General features: G+C 61.7%; 1 protein-coding gene across 1 annotated transcript; it reads right to left on the reverse strand.

Annotated features, from left to right (window-relative positions):
* Window positions 1–11,068: 11,068 nt before the first annotated feature.
* On the reverse strand, window positions 11,069–18,062 carry LOC104343918 (carbonic anhydrase 15). The gene is made up of 8 exons (XM_086474412.1): window positions 17,996–18,062; window positions 16,277–16,312; window positions 13,859–14,029; window positions 13,489–13,649; window positions 12,691–12,783; window positions 12,300–12,366; window positions 11,931–12,097; window positions 11,069–11,287 (listed from the first exon to the last, which is right to left on the reverse strand). Exons 1-8 carry the CDS (start codon window positions 18,060–18,062, stop codon window positions 11,069–11,071), a joined length of 981 nt encoding a protein of 326 aa, XP_086330538.1.
* Between the last annotated feature and the right edge of the window lie 1,864 nt (window positions 18,063–19,926).

Consider the following 19,926-nt stretch of genomic DNA (forward strand, 5'->3'; position numbering starts at 1 on the left):
TCCCTGTCTCTGTGTCCTTCCAATGTGTCTGCTCCCCCCCGTGCCGGCCAGCATGGCCCCAGTGGCACCAATATGGAGGAGGGTGGAATGGGAACACACACACATACATTGCTGGGGCTCCTTGCAGCTCTTGCACACCTCTGGGGACCTCGATGGACCCCCCTGGCACCGCCAAGACCAGAGGACGTGCAGCCTGGGGCTGCAGCCTGGTCTAAGCCTCCATGCCAGCAAGAAGCACGTGGCCCTGGTTGTGCCGTCCTGATCCCTTGTCCGCTGGCCTCTGGGTTCCAGGTGCTTTGCAAGGACACGTGGCTCGTGGTGGGGCCATGTCTAGCCATGTCCCTTTGCTGGCCAGCCCTGCCTCTGTCCCCATTTCCTCAGTCACCCCGATGTCCCCCGGGGAGGGGGGTGCCAGTGTAGTCACCAGTCATGCACGTGCACCGGTCTGTCCCTTGCACCCTGTGCCAGGGCAGCGTGGGCCCCTGCATGACACGTGCCCCGTCCCCATCCTTAGCACAGCCCCAGGGGAGTTTCCCTGCAGCCCTGCACACGCGGTGGCTTACAGCCACGGCTACGCCGAGAGCACCAGTGCTCAGCCGCAGTCACCGCATCAGAGCTGCCAGGAGCCACTCCGGGAAGAGGGGTTGGGAGCACCCAGCCACACCGTGTGCAGTTCTGGGGGAGACATCCCCTTGCCAGCCTCTTGGAAGAGGGGGTACGGCCCCACCACAGTCCCCACCCCCCAGGCTGTGCCAGTGCCAGTGGGGTGCCTGGCCCCTGCCAGGCTTTGGGTAGCCACGTGTCCCTGCAGGCACCTTCTAGGGACACAGAATCATAGAATCACAGAATGGTTTGAGTTGGAAGGGACCTTGGAGATCATCTAGTCCAACCCCCTGCCATGGGCAGGGACACCTTCCACTAGACCAGGTTGCTCCCAGCCCCATCCAACCTGGCCTTGAACACTGCCAGGGAGGGGGCAGCCACAGCTTCTCTGGGCAACCTGTTCCAGTGTCTCACCACCCTTACAGTGAAGAATTTTTTCCTTATATTCAGTCTAAATCCACCCTGCTTTAGTTTAAAACGATTACTCCTTGTCCTGTTGCAACAGGCCCTGCTAAAAACGTTGCCCTCATCTTATAGGCCCCCTTTCAGCACTGCAAGGCCGCTCAAAGGTCTCCCCAGAACCTTCTCTTCTCCAGGCTGAACAACCCCAACTCTCTCAGCCTTTCTCCATAGCAGAGGTGTTCCATCATTCTGACCATTTCAGTGGCCTCTTCTGGATTCACTCCAACAGATCCATGCCTTGCTGAGTGCTGAGTGCTCCAGAGCTGGACGCAGCACTGCAGGTGGGGTTTCACGAGAGCAGAGCAGAGGAGGAGAATCCCCTCCCTGGACCTGCTGGCCACACTGCTCTTGATGCAGCCCAGGATGCTTTTGGTTTTCTGGGCTGTGAGCGCATGTTGCCGGTTCACGTCCAGCTTTTTATTCACCAATACCCCCCAAGTCATTCTTGGCTGGGCTACTCTCAATCCCTTTATCCCCCAGGCTATATTGATACTGGGGCCCAGGAGGGATGACCAGACCCCCAGGAGCCCATCCATGGGGAGTGACTCCCAGTGAGGTGCAGAGCTCAGCCCCACTTGGTGCAGCCCTTGTGCCTGTCCCAGGGACCTGGACCCCCCATGACCACCATGGCTCCTCCCTGCCTCCTGCTGGCAATCGGCTGCCCTGGGAAGGCCAGGGGCCAGCCAACACCTTCACCATGGGGTGGGGGCTCCCCACGTCGGCCTTGCCTAGGGGTTTGCCTAGCTGGCAAGGAGAAAGCACAGCTCCGAGCAGTGCTGCTGGCTGTGTGTCATCCCTGCTGCATCCATCTGTCCTGTCCACCCCAATGCCCCTGTCCTGTCCACCTCAGTGCCTCCATCCATCCTACCCACCCAAGCGTCTCCATCCATCCCAGAAAGCTCTGATGGAGCTGCCCACCCCAGCTCTTTAATGCTCTTTTTTACCCAGCCATCCAGCAACCACTTGAGGATTTCTCAGGAAATGAAGCCAAAACGAAACAAAAAATCTTCTGCCAAGCTCAAACTCTACCAGATCCGAGGAGGTAGTTTCTGCTCTCTGCACTGTTCCTTGTCTGGCAAAGGGTCTAAGGGAGTGGAGCCTCCCAGGGAATGAGCATTGCAACAGCAACCCCAAATCTGTCAGGAAAGCAAATACCAAAGAGGAACTTTGAGTGGAATTGAGTTGCTTTCATCTATCTTTTGCTCACATGGACATGCCAGGGTGGGTGGGGATGACCCGAACAAAGCAGTGGTCCTGCTGCCAGCAAAATGAGCCAAGTGGCCCCTAGCGCTGCTGGGGACCTCCCAGCAATGGCAACACAGTGTTTCAGCGTTTCAGAAGACTTTATTCTGGTGGGAAGATGATGCTGTCTACTCAGATAAGGTGCTTTTCCCAGTACGTATTTCTGCAGGGTGTGCAGCTCTCCAGCAAGCCGGGTCTGTAGTCACATCCACAGTGCCTGCCTGAGGCTCCTGACTGGAGTAGCATCCCTGTTCCTCTCCCCATACCCACCCATTGCTGCTGAAGACAGCAGCTCCCCACTCCATGCTGTCCCAATGTCCCCATGCCCAAACTGCTCCCTCCTGCTCTGCCTATTATTTCCCCTGCACCCAGAGGTCACCCAGACAAACACTGCCACTGAGCTTGCGTGGATGGCCGTGTTTGCTACACCCCCCACTCCATTCCCACACTGGTGTTATCGCCACGTGCACTAAAATCAGCTTTGCCCAGCAGCGGGGATTTTGTGGCTGCCGTTTCTCTCTCGCTTCCTGGTGACCCTGCAGCCCCCAAGGATGTAAGGCACTGGGACATGCACCGAGTGCCCCAGGCCTCTGCTGGCCTGCCTCCCTGCCTGCGGGCCACTGAAGGAGGTCATCTTGGCTGGTGCAGGCACACACTCAGCCCCCAGAGCACTGCCCCACTCTGACCCCCACCAAAGCCTCACCCACCACTGCGCCTGGGGACGCCCTGGAGTGCCCCACTCTGGAGCTGCTGGGGTTTCCCTGGCTGCACCAGGCATTTTGTCCTCAACGGGGGACACCATGAACCTTCCCCAGGAACCCCGGTCAGCTCCAGGGACACCTGCCAGGCCTGCAGGGATGTGTGTCAGCCCTGCGGGGGCTGTGGGCACTGTGCAGCCCTGGCAGGGCATAGAGGGGAGGGGCGGGGGGACACACATGAGCCCTGGTATGCCCTGGCTCTCCTTCCCTCCTGCTTTTTGGCAGGGAACTGGCAGCAGGGCCTGGACCCCATCAGAGGTGCCAAGAGGCACCTTGTCCTCCAAAACAACTTTATTTGCTTTAGTCTGGCTTTATCCTGCTTCCCAGACAGGCAAGGAAGTCCCTGCCATGGCACAGACCCGTGCATGGGGCAAACCCCCTTCCCAGCGCCCTGCACAGGGGACTGGGCCCATGGAGGCAGTCCTAGTGTCCCTGCCTATGTGTGGGGTGACAGGCTCATGGTTTTCCCACCAAACCCCATCCCCACAGGGCAAACCCATGCCCAGGCTGGATCACAGACCCCTGGGCTGCTGCTGGCCACAGGGAAGGAGTCAGCAGCAGGATGCTCAGCCTGCAGTGGCACCCAGGGAAGGAAGGAAGGGCAACAGAGGGATCTGTCCTGCTGTGTTTCAAGATGAGCTCCTTTAAGACACACTTTCCCAGACAGAGAGCTAGCCCAAAGCAGCAGAGAGCCAGCAGAGTTGGTCCTGAGGGGCTGCCAGGCTTCATCCAGGAGGCGAGGGTCCCTGCAGCGTGGCCACATGTGCCCATCCCCCTTTGCTGCTGGGGGAAGTGGACTCAAAAATGGCACCAGCTCCTCTCTCCTGACGCTGAGCCCCTTTCCTTGCTCAGGCGAGGTTATTCCCCAGCAAACGCCTGCCTGCCGCATCCTCAGCCGGCCTCATGGTGCTGACAAGGCTTTCATCCAGGAGAGCGACTGCCTGGGTTTCCGCCAGCCAAAACTGCCCCAAGAACCGAGACCTCTTGCCAGGAAAGATACTTGCTTTTTTTTTCCACTGAGAAAGCTCAAGCCTCAGTAATTATTGATTCCAGTAGTTGGCAAATCACACCCTTAAGCAGTGGTTGAAGCTGGAGTGAATGACAGGGTAACACAGGAGCCCCCCATCCCAGCCACGCTGCCAGGTTTTTCCCCTGCTAAATGCTACATTTTGGGGAAGCAGCTGGCAGGGAGGGGGCGGCAGGGCAACACTTCCACAGGCCTTGAAATCCGTCTCGGTATCCCACGGGCAAAGTCTGTCCCTCAGTCACAAGACACTGGACTGAGCTTTCCATGTGCTCAGCCTGGGCCAGGTCCTGCTGGGCCACAAGCCGGGGTCTCACTTTGGCTCAGGTCTGGGCAAGCAGAGCTCAGGCACATCTCTGACTCCAGGGGCAGGAAACCTCGTTAATTATAGATGAAAAGATTTTGCTAAATCCTTTCCGTAAGCAACAACTGGCAAGGAAAAAACCTGCTGAATTACGGATCAGTGGCCCCAGCCCCACCAGGTCTCCCACACTCCCCTGCCACCCGCAGGACAGCGATTTTCCAGCCACAGTTTTACCCTAATAAGCCTTCAGCAGGGCTGCAGAGCCACTGCTGGGAGCCACACTGGGATGCAGGGTGATATCCAGCCCCCAGCAGGGAGGGAGGCACTGCCTGGGAAGAAAAGGCCCATTCCGCTCCCACAGCTGCCCTTGGTGAGGTTTTCTGGTGAGCAACTGTGCTGAGCGAAACCAAAACCCGTGCCTCTCCCCAGCTGCAGCTCTCACTCTTGTTCTGCCATCTCTTGTGCTGCAATTTTAAGGTCATTTATTTTTTCGTTTTCCCAACTTACCATTAATTTTAAAACACGGGGGATCTAATTTAGTAAATGAGATGCCTCAGGAAGGTGTTAATTAGCTGCAGAGAGAAGCAGTGGGTCCCATGGTGGGGTCGGGGCTTGGCAAGAGCTGCACTCCCAGGCTGAGGCTTGCAGGCGAGGGCTTAGCAGGGCCTTTGGGGGGGGGTGGGGGGTGGGGGGTGGGGTGGTGTTAATAAACCCTGGTGGTTTAGATGCTTTGGGCTTGGAGGGTCCTCATGGCAGAGACCAGAGGGAGGGGTGGAGGCAGAGGGGCGTAGGGCCACTAGAGCTCTTACAAACCTTGCCCCAAAATACCGCCCCCAGCCCCAGACAGCAAAGCTCTGCTCTGGTCCCCAAACCCTGCCCTGGGGTGAGGGTAGCTCCCACACCCATGCCCTTGCACTTACAGGTGGCTGTGCTGGAGCCCCTCTGTGGCGGCCACCTCTGGCCAGGTTTGCCCCCCCAAAAACCAGCCCAGGCTTGGTTGTTTTTAATTGCACATCACTTGGTGATTTCCCCAGGCCCCATGGGTAAGCCCCAGCATCTCACGCCAGCAGGATTTGTGGAGACGTGGCGGGAGTGGAACGAGTGCAGCTGGGGCTGATGAAACACCGTGTCTGGAGAGACTTGGGCAACGTGGCGCAGCCGGAGGGGACGGGGACATCCCGCCTTGCCCTCCCCGCAGCAGGTGCAGCCACCCAAACCGCCACCGTTCCTGGAGGCAGCAGGGCTGAAACTCGAAAGCAAGAGCTGGGGCTGAGAATAGCCCCAAACCCCAGGCTGGGGGGGGAGCAGTGCAGAGCCAGACCCCGCTGGGGTGGCTGTGGAAGGACAGCATGAGTCCCCCCACTTTGGTTCTGTGGCTGTGTCATACCCAAACGGCCTCTTGGGTCATACCCAACCGCCTCTGCCCTGCCTGAGCCGGGGTGGGTGCAGCCCCCGAGCACCCAGGCAGGCAGCTGGTGGCTCCTGCACCCCACCCCGACATCTCCCCTGCGCACATAGCCGCCTTCTCTGAAGGGTTTGGGGAAAGGCTGTGAGGAGCCCAGGCTGTGCCACGCCAGCGCTGGCCCCTCCCGGCCCCCCCAGCCAGCACCGCCATGCAGCTGTGTGGCCGCGGGGCATCCCCCAGCTAAATTTACTCCTCGCCCCCCACAGTCTCCAATCAGAAACTTGAAAGGGCCTCAAAAAAAGGAAGCGAAACTGTCTCCAGTGGGTGCTGACGTGTAAAGACGAGTGGGTGCCACACGGCCGAGCCCCGAGTCGGCTCAGCCCCAAGATGGTCGCTGTCTCTTTGCTGCGGTGAGCTTTGCCCCTGCCTTGCTGGGCTGTCACCTTGTGGGGCCACCAGCCACTGCGGCGGGGGGACAGGTTTTGGGGCAGCCCGAAGTGGCCCGAAATTGGCAGGGTGGGTGGTGATGGGGGACCAGGGACCCGCTGAGGCCGGTGGGGCTGTGTGTCATGGAAAGGTGTGTGTCCCCAGCCCAGGGTCACCCCTCCTGTCTCTTGGAGGGTCCTTGGCAGGGCCCTCCCCAGCAGGGACTCATCTGGCAGACCGGTCCCTGCCTTGGTGTGGAGTGTCCCAGCTGCTGCACACGCACACACACATATGTGCACACACACATATGTGCACACACACTCGCACCCCCCACACCCCCTCAACCCCCAGTGATCCCAGTGCATCCAGACCCCCCAGGCCAGGCACTGCTCACCCTGCTCATGTGGGGTTGAGGGCCAGGCCTGACCCTGACACTGCTGAGCTCCTGGCCTTGTCCCCCTCTGCCACCACCACAGGGCCTCCTGCTGCCACTCCACTGCCAGATCACCCTGAACCCTCTCTCCTTACCTGAATTAAACTAATCAGTCCCTGCCTCCTGCCAGGCAGCCCCTTAGCTAGGCTTGTCTGTTAATCCAACCTGCTGCAAGATGCACGGGGCAGCCTCCAGACTCCCACAATATGTGGGAGATTTCCCTGAATCTGGGAAATAAAATACAGACTGCAAATTAATAAAATATAGGTTATAAATTATAAAATACAAATTATGAACGCTAAAATACTATCAAACCACCCCCCTGGGCAGCCCTAGGTCAAAGCCCCAGCTGGAGACAGCCAGAGAGCCCTAGGCTGAGGTTTAATCTCACACTGCAATTGAAAGGGAATTAAAAGAAATAAATAAATGTTTGAGGCTGGCGTGGTTGAAAACACGACCTGAGCAACCAGGCCCACTTGTGAAGACGAGAGCATTTGCATAACTCTGTCAAAACAGCAACCGCCGCAGCACGCAGCTGGCAGGAAGGCACCAGGAGGGGCAGCTGGACCCCTTGTTGGGGGTTTATTTAGATGTGTATTAAACCCTAGCCACAGCCTGGGGAGAGGTAAACAGCCTCAAAGATAAATGCCTGGCCTTGTAAACAGGTTGCAAACAAGCTGAACTGACTCAAAAATAAACACCTTTCAGTTGCTTCAAGATATTTATCATCTCAAGTTTAGCGTGATAATAAAATAAAATTCCCAGTAGAGCTTCAGCCCTGGTCTGGGGACCGAGCAAACTCTTGTTTTCTGCACATACTTGGTGTAAACAGCTGCATCTCCCCAGGCAGGTGTGCCGATGGAGAGGTTTTGTCACAGGGCTGGTACTGCCCGCCTGGAGAAATATGATCATGAAGTTTGAGCCTTTGTTAGGACTCTCAAGATGGGTTGTTTGGGGTTTTTTTTAGCTTAATATTAAGAAAATTCTAGGTAGAGAACGTTGATTGCAGGGTGACAGCAAGGCTGTGGCAGCGATGGCTGGTGGGTGTGACAGAGGCAGCTGCTATGGTCTTCACTGGGTGCTTGGGAGGGAACAGAAGGGTTTGACTCAAGCAGTTAGGGAGGACTTTAAGCCAAATTTGGTTTTCTTCCCCTTCATGGCCTGCTGGGGTGAGCAGTGCCCATGCCATAGCTTTTGCAGCCAGTGCAGGGGAGGATTGGAGGGCAATGAGGGGTGCACCTCGGGGCTGGATCCTGTACCCAGCCACTGCCACCCTCACCAGCAGCCTCCCCACGCTGAACAAATGCTACCGGCCCCAGCCACAGCAGAGCCCCAGCCCTTTCCTCTTCCTCTGCAGCCACAGCAGGGGAAGAATACCGAGTTTAAACGTTTCTGCCATATTTTGGGCACTTTTGACTGGACACCTCATTCAGGCTGTGGGCAGGGGGGTGCCGCCATGCATCACCACCCCCCCAGCTGAGCCAGAGCTCCCCCGGGCAGCTGTGTTGACCGCAGCCCCGCTGCTCGGGAACAGCCTTTGCTAAAATTACAGCCTGGCCGAAAACAAGAGCCTGCTTTACCCAAACACCAGCTGGGAGCCAGGAATAGCCCCGGCCCCGGCACGTGCTACTTCCTCGGCGCAAACTTTCCGGCAAGCGGCACCCAGAGCATCGCTGCCCAGCCGTGCCGCGGGCAGGGCAGGCGGCGGGAAAAGCCATTTTTCAGCCACACAGCTATGGCATTTGGTGCTGAGGGGTTCCAGGTGCCTTTCCCAAGCAGCCAGGGCAGCCCAGCATTCCCAGCGGGAGGCGCAGCACCTCCCCAAAGTTGAGGTCCCAGGAGGCTGCGCAGTGTGTGCTGAGCCCGTGGGGTGGTTTTGCTGTTTGGCCGTACAGAGGGTCTTGGCTGTCAGAGCCTGCCCGGTGTCACTACTGCCCTCTGCCAGGGGCACTGCGGCTGGCCAGGATGGGTCCCCCAGGGAATGGGGACCCTAAGCACAGGGATGTCTGCTCCCAGGGCTCCTACCAGGCATTTTGCCCTCCTGCTGCCCTGGGAGAGACACAGCCTTGTGCCCCCGATGGACCCCCTGGGCAGGCAATGTCTAACCCTACTGCCCGGGTGCCACTCACACCCTTGAGTGGTACTGGAGAGGCCTGGGGGGCTGCAGCCATTTGGGGCTCACTGTGGCTGACCAGGTCCCACCCTGCTCTGCAGCTGAACCTGCTGCTCTTGCCAGCTGGGCCTGTGACCGCCCTGGGCTGGACCCGGCCACATTCATGGGCCAACTGCCCCACAGCCTGTGGGCGCGATTTGGGGGGACAAGGGACACATGATGGCATATGGTGGAACAGAGGGCACAGTGGAAGGGACATAGAGGGGGGCACGAGGACACGGGTGACAGTAGCATAGGTGACAGGGGTGACAGCAATGCAGCTGACAGGGGTGGCAGCAGCATGGGTGATGGGTGCAGGTGGCAGGGGTGGCAGCAGCATGGGTGACAGGGGTGCGGGTGGCAGGGGTGGCAGCAGCATAGGTGACAGGGATGGCAGCAGCATGGGTGACAGGGGTGCGGGTGGCATGGGTGGCAGTAGCATGGGTGACAGGGATGGCAGCAGCATGGGTGACAGGGGTGCGGGTGGCAGCGGTGGCAGCAGCATGGGTGACAGGGATGGCAGCAGCATGGGTGACAGGGGTGCGGGTGGCATGGGTGACAGCAGTGCAGGTGACAGGGGTGCGGGTGACAGAGCGCCCGCCGCCTGTAGGCGGGCGCCCCCTGGCGGCCGCCACGGCGCTCCAGCAGCCCCGCCGCGCCCAGCCCCGGCGCCCCAGCGCGGCCCGTGTCCGACGGGAGGGGTCTGCGGGGGCACACGGGTGGGGACACGGGGACAGCCCGAGCCCTCCGGGGCGGTGGCAGCCCGGGCTGCCCGCGGGCACACGGGGGAGCACGGCCCCACTCCCGCCGGCTCTCGCCGGGCTGGCCCCCCAGCGCGGCGGGGCGGGCGGGCAGGGCCGCTACCGCTCTAACGAGGTCTTTAACGAAAGGTCAACAGCACCGGGGCCCCGGGCGAGGCTGCCACCTCCAGCCGGTGCCAGCCGGAGCCCGGCGGGAACTACCGAGCTGGGCGATGGCCACCAGCACGCCGGCGGCAGGAGGCTGCTGCCCTGCACCACGCTCGGTCTTAGCCCAAGGGCCGAGCGCTCGGCACCCGGCGTGTGCTGCACGCCCAACGGCACACGGCAGCCCAGGGCATCAGCACTGGCTCTGCCCTCCCCTCTCCGGACCAGGGCGACTGCTCCGAGACACCAGACCCAGGCTCTGGGGTGGGTTCATAGAGCCCCAGCGCCCACAGGGGCATTGCGAGCACCCTGGCGTGGGGATCACGGGGTCTTCGGCTGGGCCCCTTCCCTCCTGGAGATGCCTCTTCCCTGCTGCCAGCTTCAGAGGGAGCCCAAGACTCGCAGCAGGAGGATGCTCAAGCCCCCTGCACCCATGGGTGCTGCAGCCACCCCTTGGGCTGGAGACCTGTGCTGGCAGGAGTTTGCCCCCAGAAATTATGAAAACCTCAACCTGCCCAGCTCTGCTCCTGGATAACAACCTGTGCTCTTAGATCCATAATGCAGGAGGAGACGGGAACATGCCTGGAGCTGCAGCACATTAATTAGGAACCACCCCATTCACCCAGGCCCTGGCTCTGCCCCTGCCTTGCCGAGCAGTGCAGGAGCAGCACCGGCAGCTGCAGCTATTTCTGCCAGTGTAAAATTAGCTCCGTGGAAAGAGCCATTGGTTCCTTGCATCCTGCCCCAGGGCACTGAGGGGTGCTGTGTCCCCAGGGACAGCCCTGTCCCTCCATCAGCCAGCCCCAACCCTGGGGAAAGCAACAGGGCTGTGTCTGCAAGCACACGGACTGCAGGGACACTGAGCCGCATGCAGGGCCAGGATTTGGCCTTGGGGATGTATTGCAGAGGGAGGAGGGAGTCTCATAGCCACTTGCACAGCCATGTATCCCCGAGTGCCACCCAGACACTGTCCCCCAGCTCCCTCCCCACTAACCCCACACCCCCGTGCCAAGCACCCTGCCCCTGCAACGCCGAAGGGACACAGAGCCAAAGAGGCAGCGACCCGCAGCCACCGGCGAGGACCTCGGCTTTATTCCAGCCCCTCCAGCATCCCCTCCTGGTGGCTCCCCCCGCCTGGCTACAGGGGCACTGCAGGGAGGCTCCGGGCTTGCAGAGACTCACCTCTGCAGAGATCCAGGTTTGCAAAACCTTCACCCAGCCAAGGTTTCGACGTGCTCTTTTTGGTATTTTTTTTTTTTTTCCCATTTACCCATGAACCAGGTGTGCTGCCTCCCCATTGCCTTTGCAGCGGGGCGATGCTCATGTGGAGACTGGTGAGAGGCTGGGCCAGGCCCTACGGGGTTGGTGAGAAGGGGCCAAGCAGGGCCAGGAGCAGCAGCGGGGGGAGGAGCTGGTGGCAGCCCCCACATGGGGACCCACCACTGGCCGTGGCCGCCCTGGAGGCGAAGACCTTCCGGCTGCGGAGGGGCTGCGGTGGGCGGAAGTTGTTGGTCATTTTTAGGAGCGTGGGACCAGCGGCCGGGAAGTGGAGGGTGCTGACGAACGCCTGCAGCTGCACAGGGGGAGAGGCAGGGGTGGGCAGCCGCTTCGCCAGGCACCCCGAGCCCCCGCCCGCTCGTGAGCCCCTATCCGTGCTGCCCCGCAGCCGATGGCATGGCATGGCCCAGTGCCAGAGGGTGTCCTCCCACCACCCCTCACCACTCTTCCAAAACCAGACCCAGAGGGTAAGTACACAAGGCAGGCTTTGCAAGGATCGGCTCTTGAGTTTTAAAGGAGCTAATGGTGTTTCACTGCCTGTGCTGAGCACTTAAAGAGCAGGTGGCCCATGACACCCTTAAGGAAATACGTCTACTCAGATGCTTGGGCAGCAGAGGAGAACTCCCTCCGTCCATCCATCCACCCATCCACCCACCCACCTCCTTGGAGGCTCTTCTGAACTCCAATGTTGCTTTCTGAATAGCAGGGCTGGGCGGGAGAGAGCTACGAATGGGATTTCTCCCCGCTGGCATCTGGCCACAGCTCCGTTACTTAACCCTCATAAAACTAATTAATTGCCAGTTTGCCGGGAGCGTTAGTAGAGAGATGACTTTCCTTGCTTAGGGGTCAGGTGAAGCACTAGGAGAGGGGCTGCACTTCGGCCACCCAGGATGTCCAGCCCTTTGGGTGCCAGAGCATGGGGCTGTGTGTGCAGGTACCTGCTCCCGGCCAATCTCCACTGGCTCCTCGAAGATGGTCCAGACGACAACCTCACTGCAGTCAGGGGTGGTGAGAGAGCCCTGGTAGCGGTAGTACCCAGAGAGCCGGCCGACATGCGGCAGCAGGGTGCTCAGGCGGAAGGTGGAGGCCAAATCCACAGAGTCCCCTGTGGGGTGAGACACAGGCACTCAGCCTGTTCTGTGCTGGGGACATGGGGGAAATGGCAGGGCTGTCCCCATCAGTTTCCCCGCAGCCAGATGGCCCCATGGACCAGCAGGTCCCCTGCACCCAACCCACGGGGTGCTCCCCTGCCCTCCCGCACCAGGATCTCCTCTTTCTGCCCCTGCCCTGGCGAAGAGGTGACTCACCAGCATGGGAGACATTACTCAGCCCCGCCACGATGGTGTTGTAGTTGGTGTTAGGGGTTTCAGAGACCTGTGGAGGGAGAGAGTAAGCAGCTGGGGCAGGGCAGAGCCAGGTCATCCTGCAGCACCGAGCATCCACAGGCAGGGCATTGCCACAGAGCAGCGGTGGGGATGGGTGAGCTCCCAGCTGGGACCCCCTTGCACGAAGCCGGTGAGGGGGGGCTCACAGCACCTTTCACCACTGAGGCTCCCCAGCACCTTCTGGCCTTGACCCAGCCTTCCTGCCCCTTCTCTTCCCTCGGGGCAACCATAAAATGCTCCCCCCAGCTGCACCGCAAGCAGCGTGTTCCTGGGGTTCCCCTCACGCTGGCAGCGTGAGTCCCCGCAGACTCACCTGAAAGAAGAAGCCGAGGACGGCCAGCCCGTTTGGATGCCCCTTGGCCTCTGCCAGTGTCCGGTACTTGACATTCATGTGGACAATGTGCAGCTGGGGAAAGCACAGAGGAGCCAAGCGTGGGCAACTGCCCCCAGCCGACCCCCCAGCAGCGGGGCACTCACCCATGGATCTCCCCAGCCAGCTGGATCTGGGGCAGCTGGACACTGAGACAACCACCCCCCACAAAAGCCCTCCTGGTCCTATGGGCGCTTCTGCAGGGCAGCTGCTCGAAGGGTGAAAGCACCCCAATGAAGCAAGCACCCTCTGAAGGCGGTCCCAGGGTACCCGCCAGCCTCAATACATAAATTTTGCTTTCCTCTGGCAGATAATTAATATTTTAGAGGCGCAGAGCCTCTTTCACCCAGAAGGATCCCAACGCACTTGGCACAGCACACTCCTGCACGCTCTTGCTTGCATTCACTGACTCAGCGTGTGGTCCCGGCGGGGCGCAGAGCCCTCCAAACCCTGCTAAGCGCCTCTGACAAGGCAGCCTGGCCCACGCATGGAAAAGAAAAACCTTGAGTCTTGTGTCAGCTGCTTTTTAACCACCCAGGTGCCCTGTGCAGTGGCTGTCCGTATCCCACCATCAGCACAAGCGGTGGTGAGGGGGAGTGCGGCCGAACCCACCGGTGCAGCCTCACCAAGCCTGCTCACCCCGCTGCATGGCAGCCTTGGGACACACCAGCATCACACCTTCCCGTCACACCAAGGACTCGGGCCACCCAGAGAGTGCGATGGATGCTTTTTCTCGCCTACCTCCATGGGGAGCTGGCGCCCGTCGAGGGTGTGCTCAGAGCCGTTCCCAGCTGGGCTGCCCCAGTGGAAGTGGAGCTGCAGCGCACGGTAGGTGCCGGGGAGGCCCCCGCTGCTGATGGTGATGTGCTCAGAGGCCGACTCGCTTGCCAGGCTCAGCATCACTGCAAGGGCAGTGGGACGGGATAAGGATGGGGGACAGCCCTGGCACACCTGGGCTCATCCTCCCCAGGCTTCATCCCAGCCCATGGGGCAGGAGCCACCCTGGGGCCCTGCAGCTGAGAGCAGCCGGGAGTGGTGGCGGAGCTGAGCCCCAGCCAGGACGGTGCCTGGGGAGCCGGGGTAGGGGAGGGTGCCCGGTCGCAGCACGCACCCGTATGCCCATCGTTTGCCAGCCTCCACTTGCCCGGGGGTGCTTGGTCGTAGCCCTCAAAGAGGATGTCCCCGAGGCCACCGTCCCGCTGCAGCCGGCGCCTGTCGATGTTCACGGGGGACTGCTTGTCGCCGCCGCACGTGGCTTTCAGCTCCTTCCAGTGGCTGGGGCCTGCAGAAGAGGAGCAGGGGCACTGCGGGCAGCCCCCGAGCCACTGCAGCCCCCAGGAGGGACACAAGGCCAAGGGTGGCTGGGTCCCCAGCCAGCCCTGCTGTCCCTCTTGTGTGCTCGCCTGCATCCCGCAGGAGCAGCTCTCCCACCCGGCCAACCTTCCTCCTTATTGATGAGCGGGGGCTTATTGCAGCCTCATCCATAATTCAGCAGGATTTCCTCGTGGGGCCGGGGGCTATATTTAGTCCAGCAGCAGCGTCCGTCCCTCCACACTGCTGCTGGTGAAGGGCAGGCTTTTCTCCCAGCCCCTTCTGCCTGTCCCTGCCAGCAACCCCTCACCACGGCCCCTGGGCTGGGGCTCACACTGGGGCTGAGCGGGGGTTGCTCTATGCAAAGGGAGCAAACTACTCCATACAGCACCTGGGAGAGAAGGACAGACAGGAGCTGCTGAGAAGGGGACAGAGGACTTGAGGCCCCTTCACAGAACATGCAATTTGGGTTTCACCACATTTCAGCCTACCCACACTGGTTTTGTCCAGTTGTGGCAGGTGTCTGCACCCTGGCCACACAACTCATCCTGAGGCAAATCCCACGTGGTGTCCAGCGTGACCACACGATGCCTGTCGGCACCTCCCAGGGTGGGAGGTCGCTGTGGCAGGAGCTGGGCGAGGATGTGGTGGTGCTGGCAGCTGGCTGGACCTGCTGCAAACCCACAGTGCTGCCTGGGGACTATGAGTGGAGGTCCCCACACCTGTCACCATGGCTAGACCATGCACCTCGTATGTGCAGCTCACTGTCACCATCACCCCAGCATCACCTCTTGTTGCAACACTCGTTGTGGTCCACAGCTGTGGGACATAACCAAGCACCCTGCTGGTCACTGCTCCAGCATGGCTGCCCTGACACCCTGCTCCTTCGCCTGGTGGCCCTGGGGCAGCCCGAGCTGCAGGTGCTCAGGGTGGAGGTGCCAGCACTGGGCACTGCTGGCGGCTGGGCTGCAGTCCCACCTGGGTTACAGGAGGTCTCTTGACATCTCCAGCCCTGCCCACCCAGTGCGGCCCCAGCCCCAGGTGAGCTCAGGGCGTTCCTCCGCGGGCAGCGCTGGCTCTGCTCTGGCACACGTTATGGCTGGACAGCCTTTGGCTGACCCATACACCCATTACCCCCATCTCCCCTATAATCAGGATCTGGGGGGCCATTCCCCCAGCAGCCCCCAGTCCTTGCGTTTACCTGCCTTCCTCTTGGGCAGACAAAACCACTGGCACACACTCACTCCTACCTCCTAACCACCCCAGGCTCAGCCCTGCCTCGTTCCCTTCTACTCTCATCACTCCAGGCAGCTTTTTGCCTGGAAAACCCAGGAGCTGCAGCCTGGTCTTGCCACTGCCCCACCAGCTCTCCAGCATGGCGCTACCAGGTGGCTCCACAAATTACCCAGTGCCTTCATTAAGGGACCGTTCCCCACAGCCCTGTCGCGGGCACATGGCTGGCTCTGTGCTGCCCAAGCCGCTTCCTGCCGGCCTGGCTCCCCTGCCGAAATCTGCCCTCGCCGCCGGCCTGATGACGTTAAATTGCTGGTAATACCGAGCGTTGGTCTGGCAGGGACAAGCGGAGCCCAGCGATTCACGCTCTCCAGCCATGGTTGATGTGCCACGGCAGCTGGGCACGGGGCATGTAAACCTAAGAGCTATAAAACAGTTGGGCCGTAACAGCTGATTAAATGCTCGTTGATCCCTAATTAACCTTTTACAAGCTATTTGCATGCTTTGAGACAAAGTGCCCCCAGCCATGCTTCCCTTCCCCAGCACAGGCAGGCAGGGCTTGCTGCCTGCCCAAATGGAGCCATCCCTCCTCCAGCCAGGCCCCTGTGCCCCATGGCCACCTCGATGCTGGTGCTTTGGTGGGGTTGCTTATGGCATGTTTTAAAGCCAGGATTTAATTTGCTTCATGTGAAAGAGGAGAGGCTGGTGCTGCCCCAGGAGTACCCAGACCTGTCTGGGGTAGGGGGCCAGGGACAAGCCTCTCCAAGGGGCTCAAGCGCTTGTCTGCAGTCTCTGCATCAGCATGGCTGGAAGTTAAGCTCTTCTAACCATTTCCACCTTGGTGTGATATGGGTGAATTCATGCTCCTCACTGCAGCCTTGCTGATGCTGCCCAGGGTGCCCTGGGCTGGGCACTGTGGGGAGACGCGGGGGTCCAAGCCCCGCAGAGCCCCAAGACCCCCCATCCCACACATGGCACCACTCACCACATTTGGGGTCCTGCGAGTCGTAACACCACTGCCCTGCGGGAGAGAGGAGAGCTCAGGGCAGGTGATGGAGACAGGCACCCGCTCCCCAAACCCACCCACGGCCATGCCTGGCCCCCCAACAGCACACGCACCCCTCATCACAGCCGGGGATACCACCAGCGCTTGCATTCATCCCAGTTATTCTTGGCGCTGCTGTTTTTGCACTCTCCCTGCCTCCCCCGGCCACTCCACAGGGAAACCTCCTTCAGCATCACTCTGCTCAGCTCCAAGGCAGCCAAGCCTCACTGCTCGTGGGGCTCTTTCCCGAGCTGCTGCGGGGCCACCCCCACCTTACCCATCTCAGGGAGCCGAGGCAGCCCCTCACCCCACACCGGATGCCTTGCCCGGCCCCCAGCAGCCCTGGGTGAGCAGGGAGCTGAGGGGGGGTCTTACGCAGCCCTTCCCCGGTCCTTCCCGTGGCTCCCTGCAGGTGGGCTGGCAGCAGAAGGCGGTCGCTGGGGGCTGCAGCAGGCAAAGGGTGGTGGTGGGCAGGCCTGTGCCCACGCTGCGGGGATGACGGCTCCCCCGTCACTCAGGGCCACCTCAGTCAGAGCTGCCGAACTCCCACCAGCGCTGCTGCCCGTGCTCGGCGCGGCTATGGGGACCGTGCACTTGATGCCGGGTGCCGGTGCAGAAGATGGAGGGATGCCGAGGAAGCCAGAGCCCTGCTCCTGCTGTCTACGCGGCCACCCAAGGCCATCAGCTCTGCAATGGGAACTGGGGAGCTCCCCCCTTCCCTCCTCAGCTCCGCGTCCTGCTCCTGGCACGAGGCACAGAGAAACTCGGTGCTGCCCAGGGCCAGCCTACACGAGCAGTCCCTGCCGATGGCTGAGGGGCTGCACCAGTGGGCTGGCTGCGGATGAGCCGAGCCACGCTCTCATGCCAGCCACGGCCGCTCGGACTGGCAAGACACAGGCAGCCCTGCCTTGCCTCCACCTGCGCTGCTTGTGGCCCCAGCCTGCAGCACTACATCCAAATCCCCGCCATGGAGGTACAGGAGATATCAGCCCCAGAGGAGAGCTCGGAGCGGGACAGTGCAGGACTCGGAGGGTTCCCAGGGCAGGGACTTCGGGCTTCCCTCCCTGTCCAGGAGCTCCTGGGAGACCCTCAGATCGGCACCCACCAGCCCTCGCCTGACCTCGAGCAGCCTCTGGCAGTGCTCGCTGCCACCAGCCCGGCCCAAACGCAGGTGAGCACCCCAGTGCCTCGGACCCGGGACGGCAACACCAGTTTGCTCAGAGTTTTCATCCTCGTTGGCTTTTCCCAGTGGTGCAGGTCTGTGGGCTGAAGCCCAAGACCCAAATGCCCCAAGGGGACCCAGGCCCAGACTCCTCCTGCCAGGACAGACAGCCCCAGGTGGGCTGAGACCTCCCTGGGCAGCGCAGCGGGGACATCCACCAGTGGGGAGGAGGGTGGTGGGAGGGCAGGAGGCGGCTGCTGGGCCAGACCAGGTGCCCCCCATCCCTGCCTCCAGCCCTGTTGGCGCGGCTGCCCCCAGCACCTCGTCACCCCCCCCCCGGCGGGTGGGAAAGGGAAGGGAATAAACGGGGCCAGCACAGGCGCACCCCAGCCCCGCACCCAGCCACCCCCCGCCCTCTCCCACCGCAGGGACCCACCGTCCCCTCCGGGGCCACCCCAGACGCCCCGGGAGGAGGGCGGGCGGGCAGCGCATCTCACCTCCCGCGGCTGCTCGCACGACGAGAGGCAAAGTCAGGAAAGTTATCCCCAGCCCCTGCGAACCCATGCCGGCGGCAGGGACGGGCAGCAGCGGGCAGGCGGCCCCCGCCGCGACGCCCCGTCCTCCTCCGCAGTGCGCCCGGGCAGGCGGCGGGGCTGGGGCGGGAGGCAGCGCTGCCAGCGCCCAGGCAGCCCGGAGAAATCCTCCGCTCCAGCCTGTGCACTGCTGTTAAATATTCATCACAAGGGCTGAGTTTTTAACTCCTCGGCTGCTAGGAGAGGGAGCGGGGGAGCGGCCCGGCCCCCAGCCAGCCCCCCTGCGCCGTGCCAGGCCCCTGCCCGGGATGCCAGCCCAAGGGCAGGCGGCAGGGATGAGGTAGGGGACCAGGGGGCTGGCAAAGCCTGGGGGTCAGCACGCTGCCCGGCCCGCTCCCCTCCGAGGGGTGAGGGGGTACCCCCCCCCCCCCGGTACCATCCTGCTCTCCATCCCCAAAGCAGGGGTCCAGCAGCACCCCTGCTGTGCCCTGTCCCACCCCACTGCATGGAGCCATGGGGCCACAGATGGGCTTCAGGGGGGCTGTCAGTAGTCAGAAGGGGCTGGAGGCACCAGCTGTGCCCCATTGCCTCCCCACTCTTTGCAGGCACATGCCGTGGGACAGCCTCCCCTCCCACCCCAAGCTTTTGCAGCCCCCCCAGTCACCAGCAGGTCCTGCATCTTCCACACAGGGAGACTGGTGGCTCCCATCAGGGACCTGATGAGGGGCAGGCAGTGCCATGGGGACCCACAGGACAGATTCAGCTCATCCCTGCAAACAGAGGCCCCTCTCTGGGCAAAGCCCTGTGGGCACCCACAGCCACCCCATCCTTGGGGCACAGGCGGCCTCTGCAGCCGTGCTATGGGGGACCTTCATCCCCCAGGGTCACCAAGGAGCAGCACACCAGCGGGGCAGGATTTGTCCCTTTCCCCTCCCGTGGGCATGAGGCTGCACTGCACTGTAGGGACTCAGGCTCTCACAGACACGCAGCGCTGGCCAGCCAGGGCAGGGGCACAGCGCCGGGGCATTAGCCTCAGCACCCCCCCAGGCATCACAGGAGTCCCACGCAGGCATCCCATGCTGGTGGATGTGGCTGTTCAGCTCCTCAAAATGGAGGCAGCACACGGCGTCCCCATTGCACCCGTCCAGGCAGGTCCCATGGGAGCCAGTATCCTGCCAGCAGAGCTGTGCTCTCGCAGCAGGCAGGTAGGAAGCGGGTGAAAACACAGGAGCATAGTGTTGTCACATTCTCCTAAAATATCCCTGACATCTTCAAGCAGCAGTGGAAAGGAGGCCACAGGGCCCAGCCTGCAGCTCTTCTCACCGGCATTTGGCCCTGGCCGGGAGCACTGCCGAGTCGCTGCCAGGATGAACAAACCCCGGCAGCAGCGCAGGGGCAGCGGGAAGAAGCCTCCTGCTGCCGGCTTGGCCGGGGACAGGCTCCGGCTCAGCAGAGCCACTTGGCTGCTATGTGCTGCAAGGGGACCACACACACGCTGGGGCTCATCCTGAATGGGGGCTCTTTGGGGGAGCTTTGTTCCCCCCCTGAGCAGAGCCAGCCCCAGGTGCCTGGGCAGCACCAAGCTGTGCGTTTGGGCACCGGTGCAGGGCACAGTGGAGTGCGGCAACGCAGGGCTCCCCCAAGGTGCTCTGGATCTGCGCCATGGCTGACGCTTGGCCCCTGCTCCGGGGATGAGGTAGTTTGCAGAAGGCTGTGATCGTCCTTCTGGAGCAAGCTGCAAAGGGTGGGCAGGCAAGGTAGAGAGTCTCACCAGGTCTGCAGCCTGTCGCCTATTGCTGCAGGGGAGAGGAGCTACTCTGGCACACAGGGGTGACCAAGATGTCCCTTGGAGGTGGGAGCCCACCAAGCGGTACAAGTACCTCCACCACCTGCCT

This window comes from Leptosomus discolor, chromosome 16, assembly GCF_034619465.1.
Source record: "Leptosomus discolor isolate bLepDis1 chromosome 16, bLepDis1.hap2, whole genome shotgun sequence".
In the NCBI taxonomy this organism is placed as follows: domain Eukaryota; kingdom Metazoa; phylum Chordata; class Aves; order Leptosomiformes; family Leptosomidae; genus Leptosomus; species Leptosomus discolor.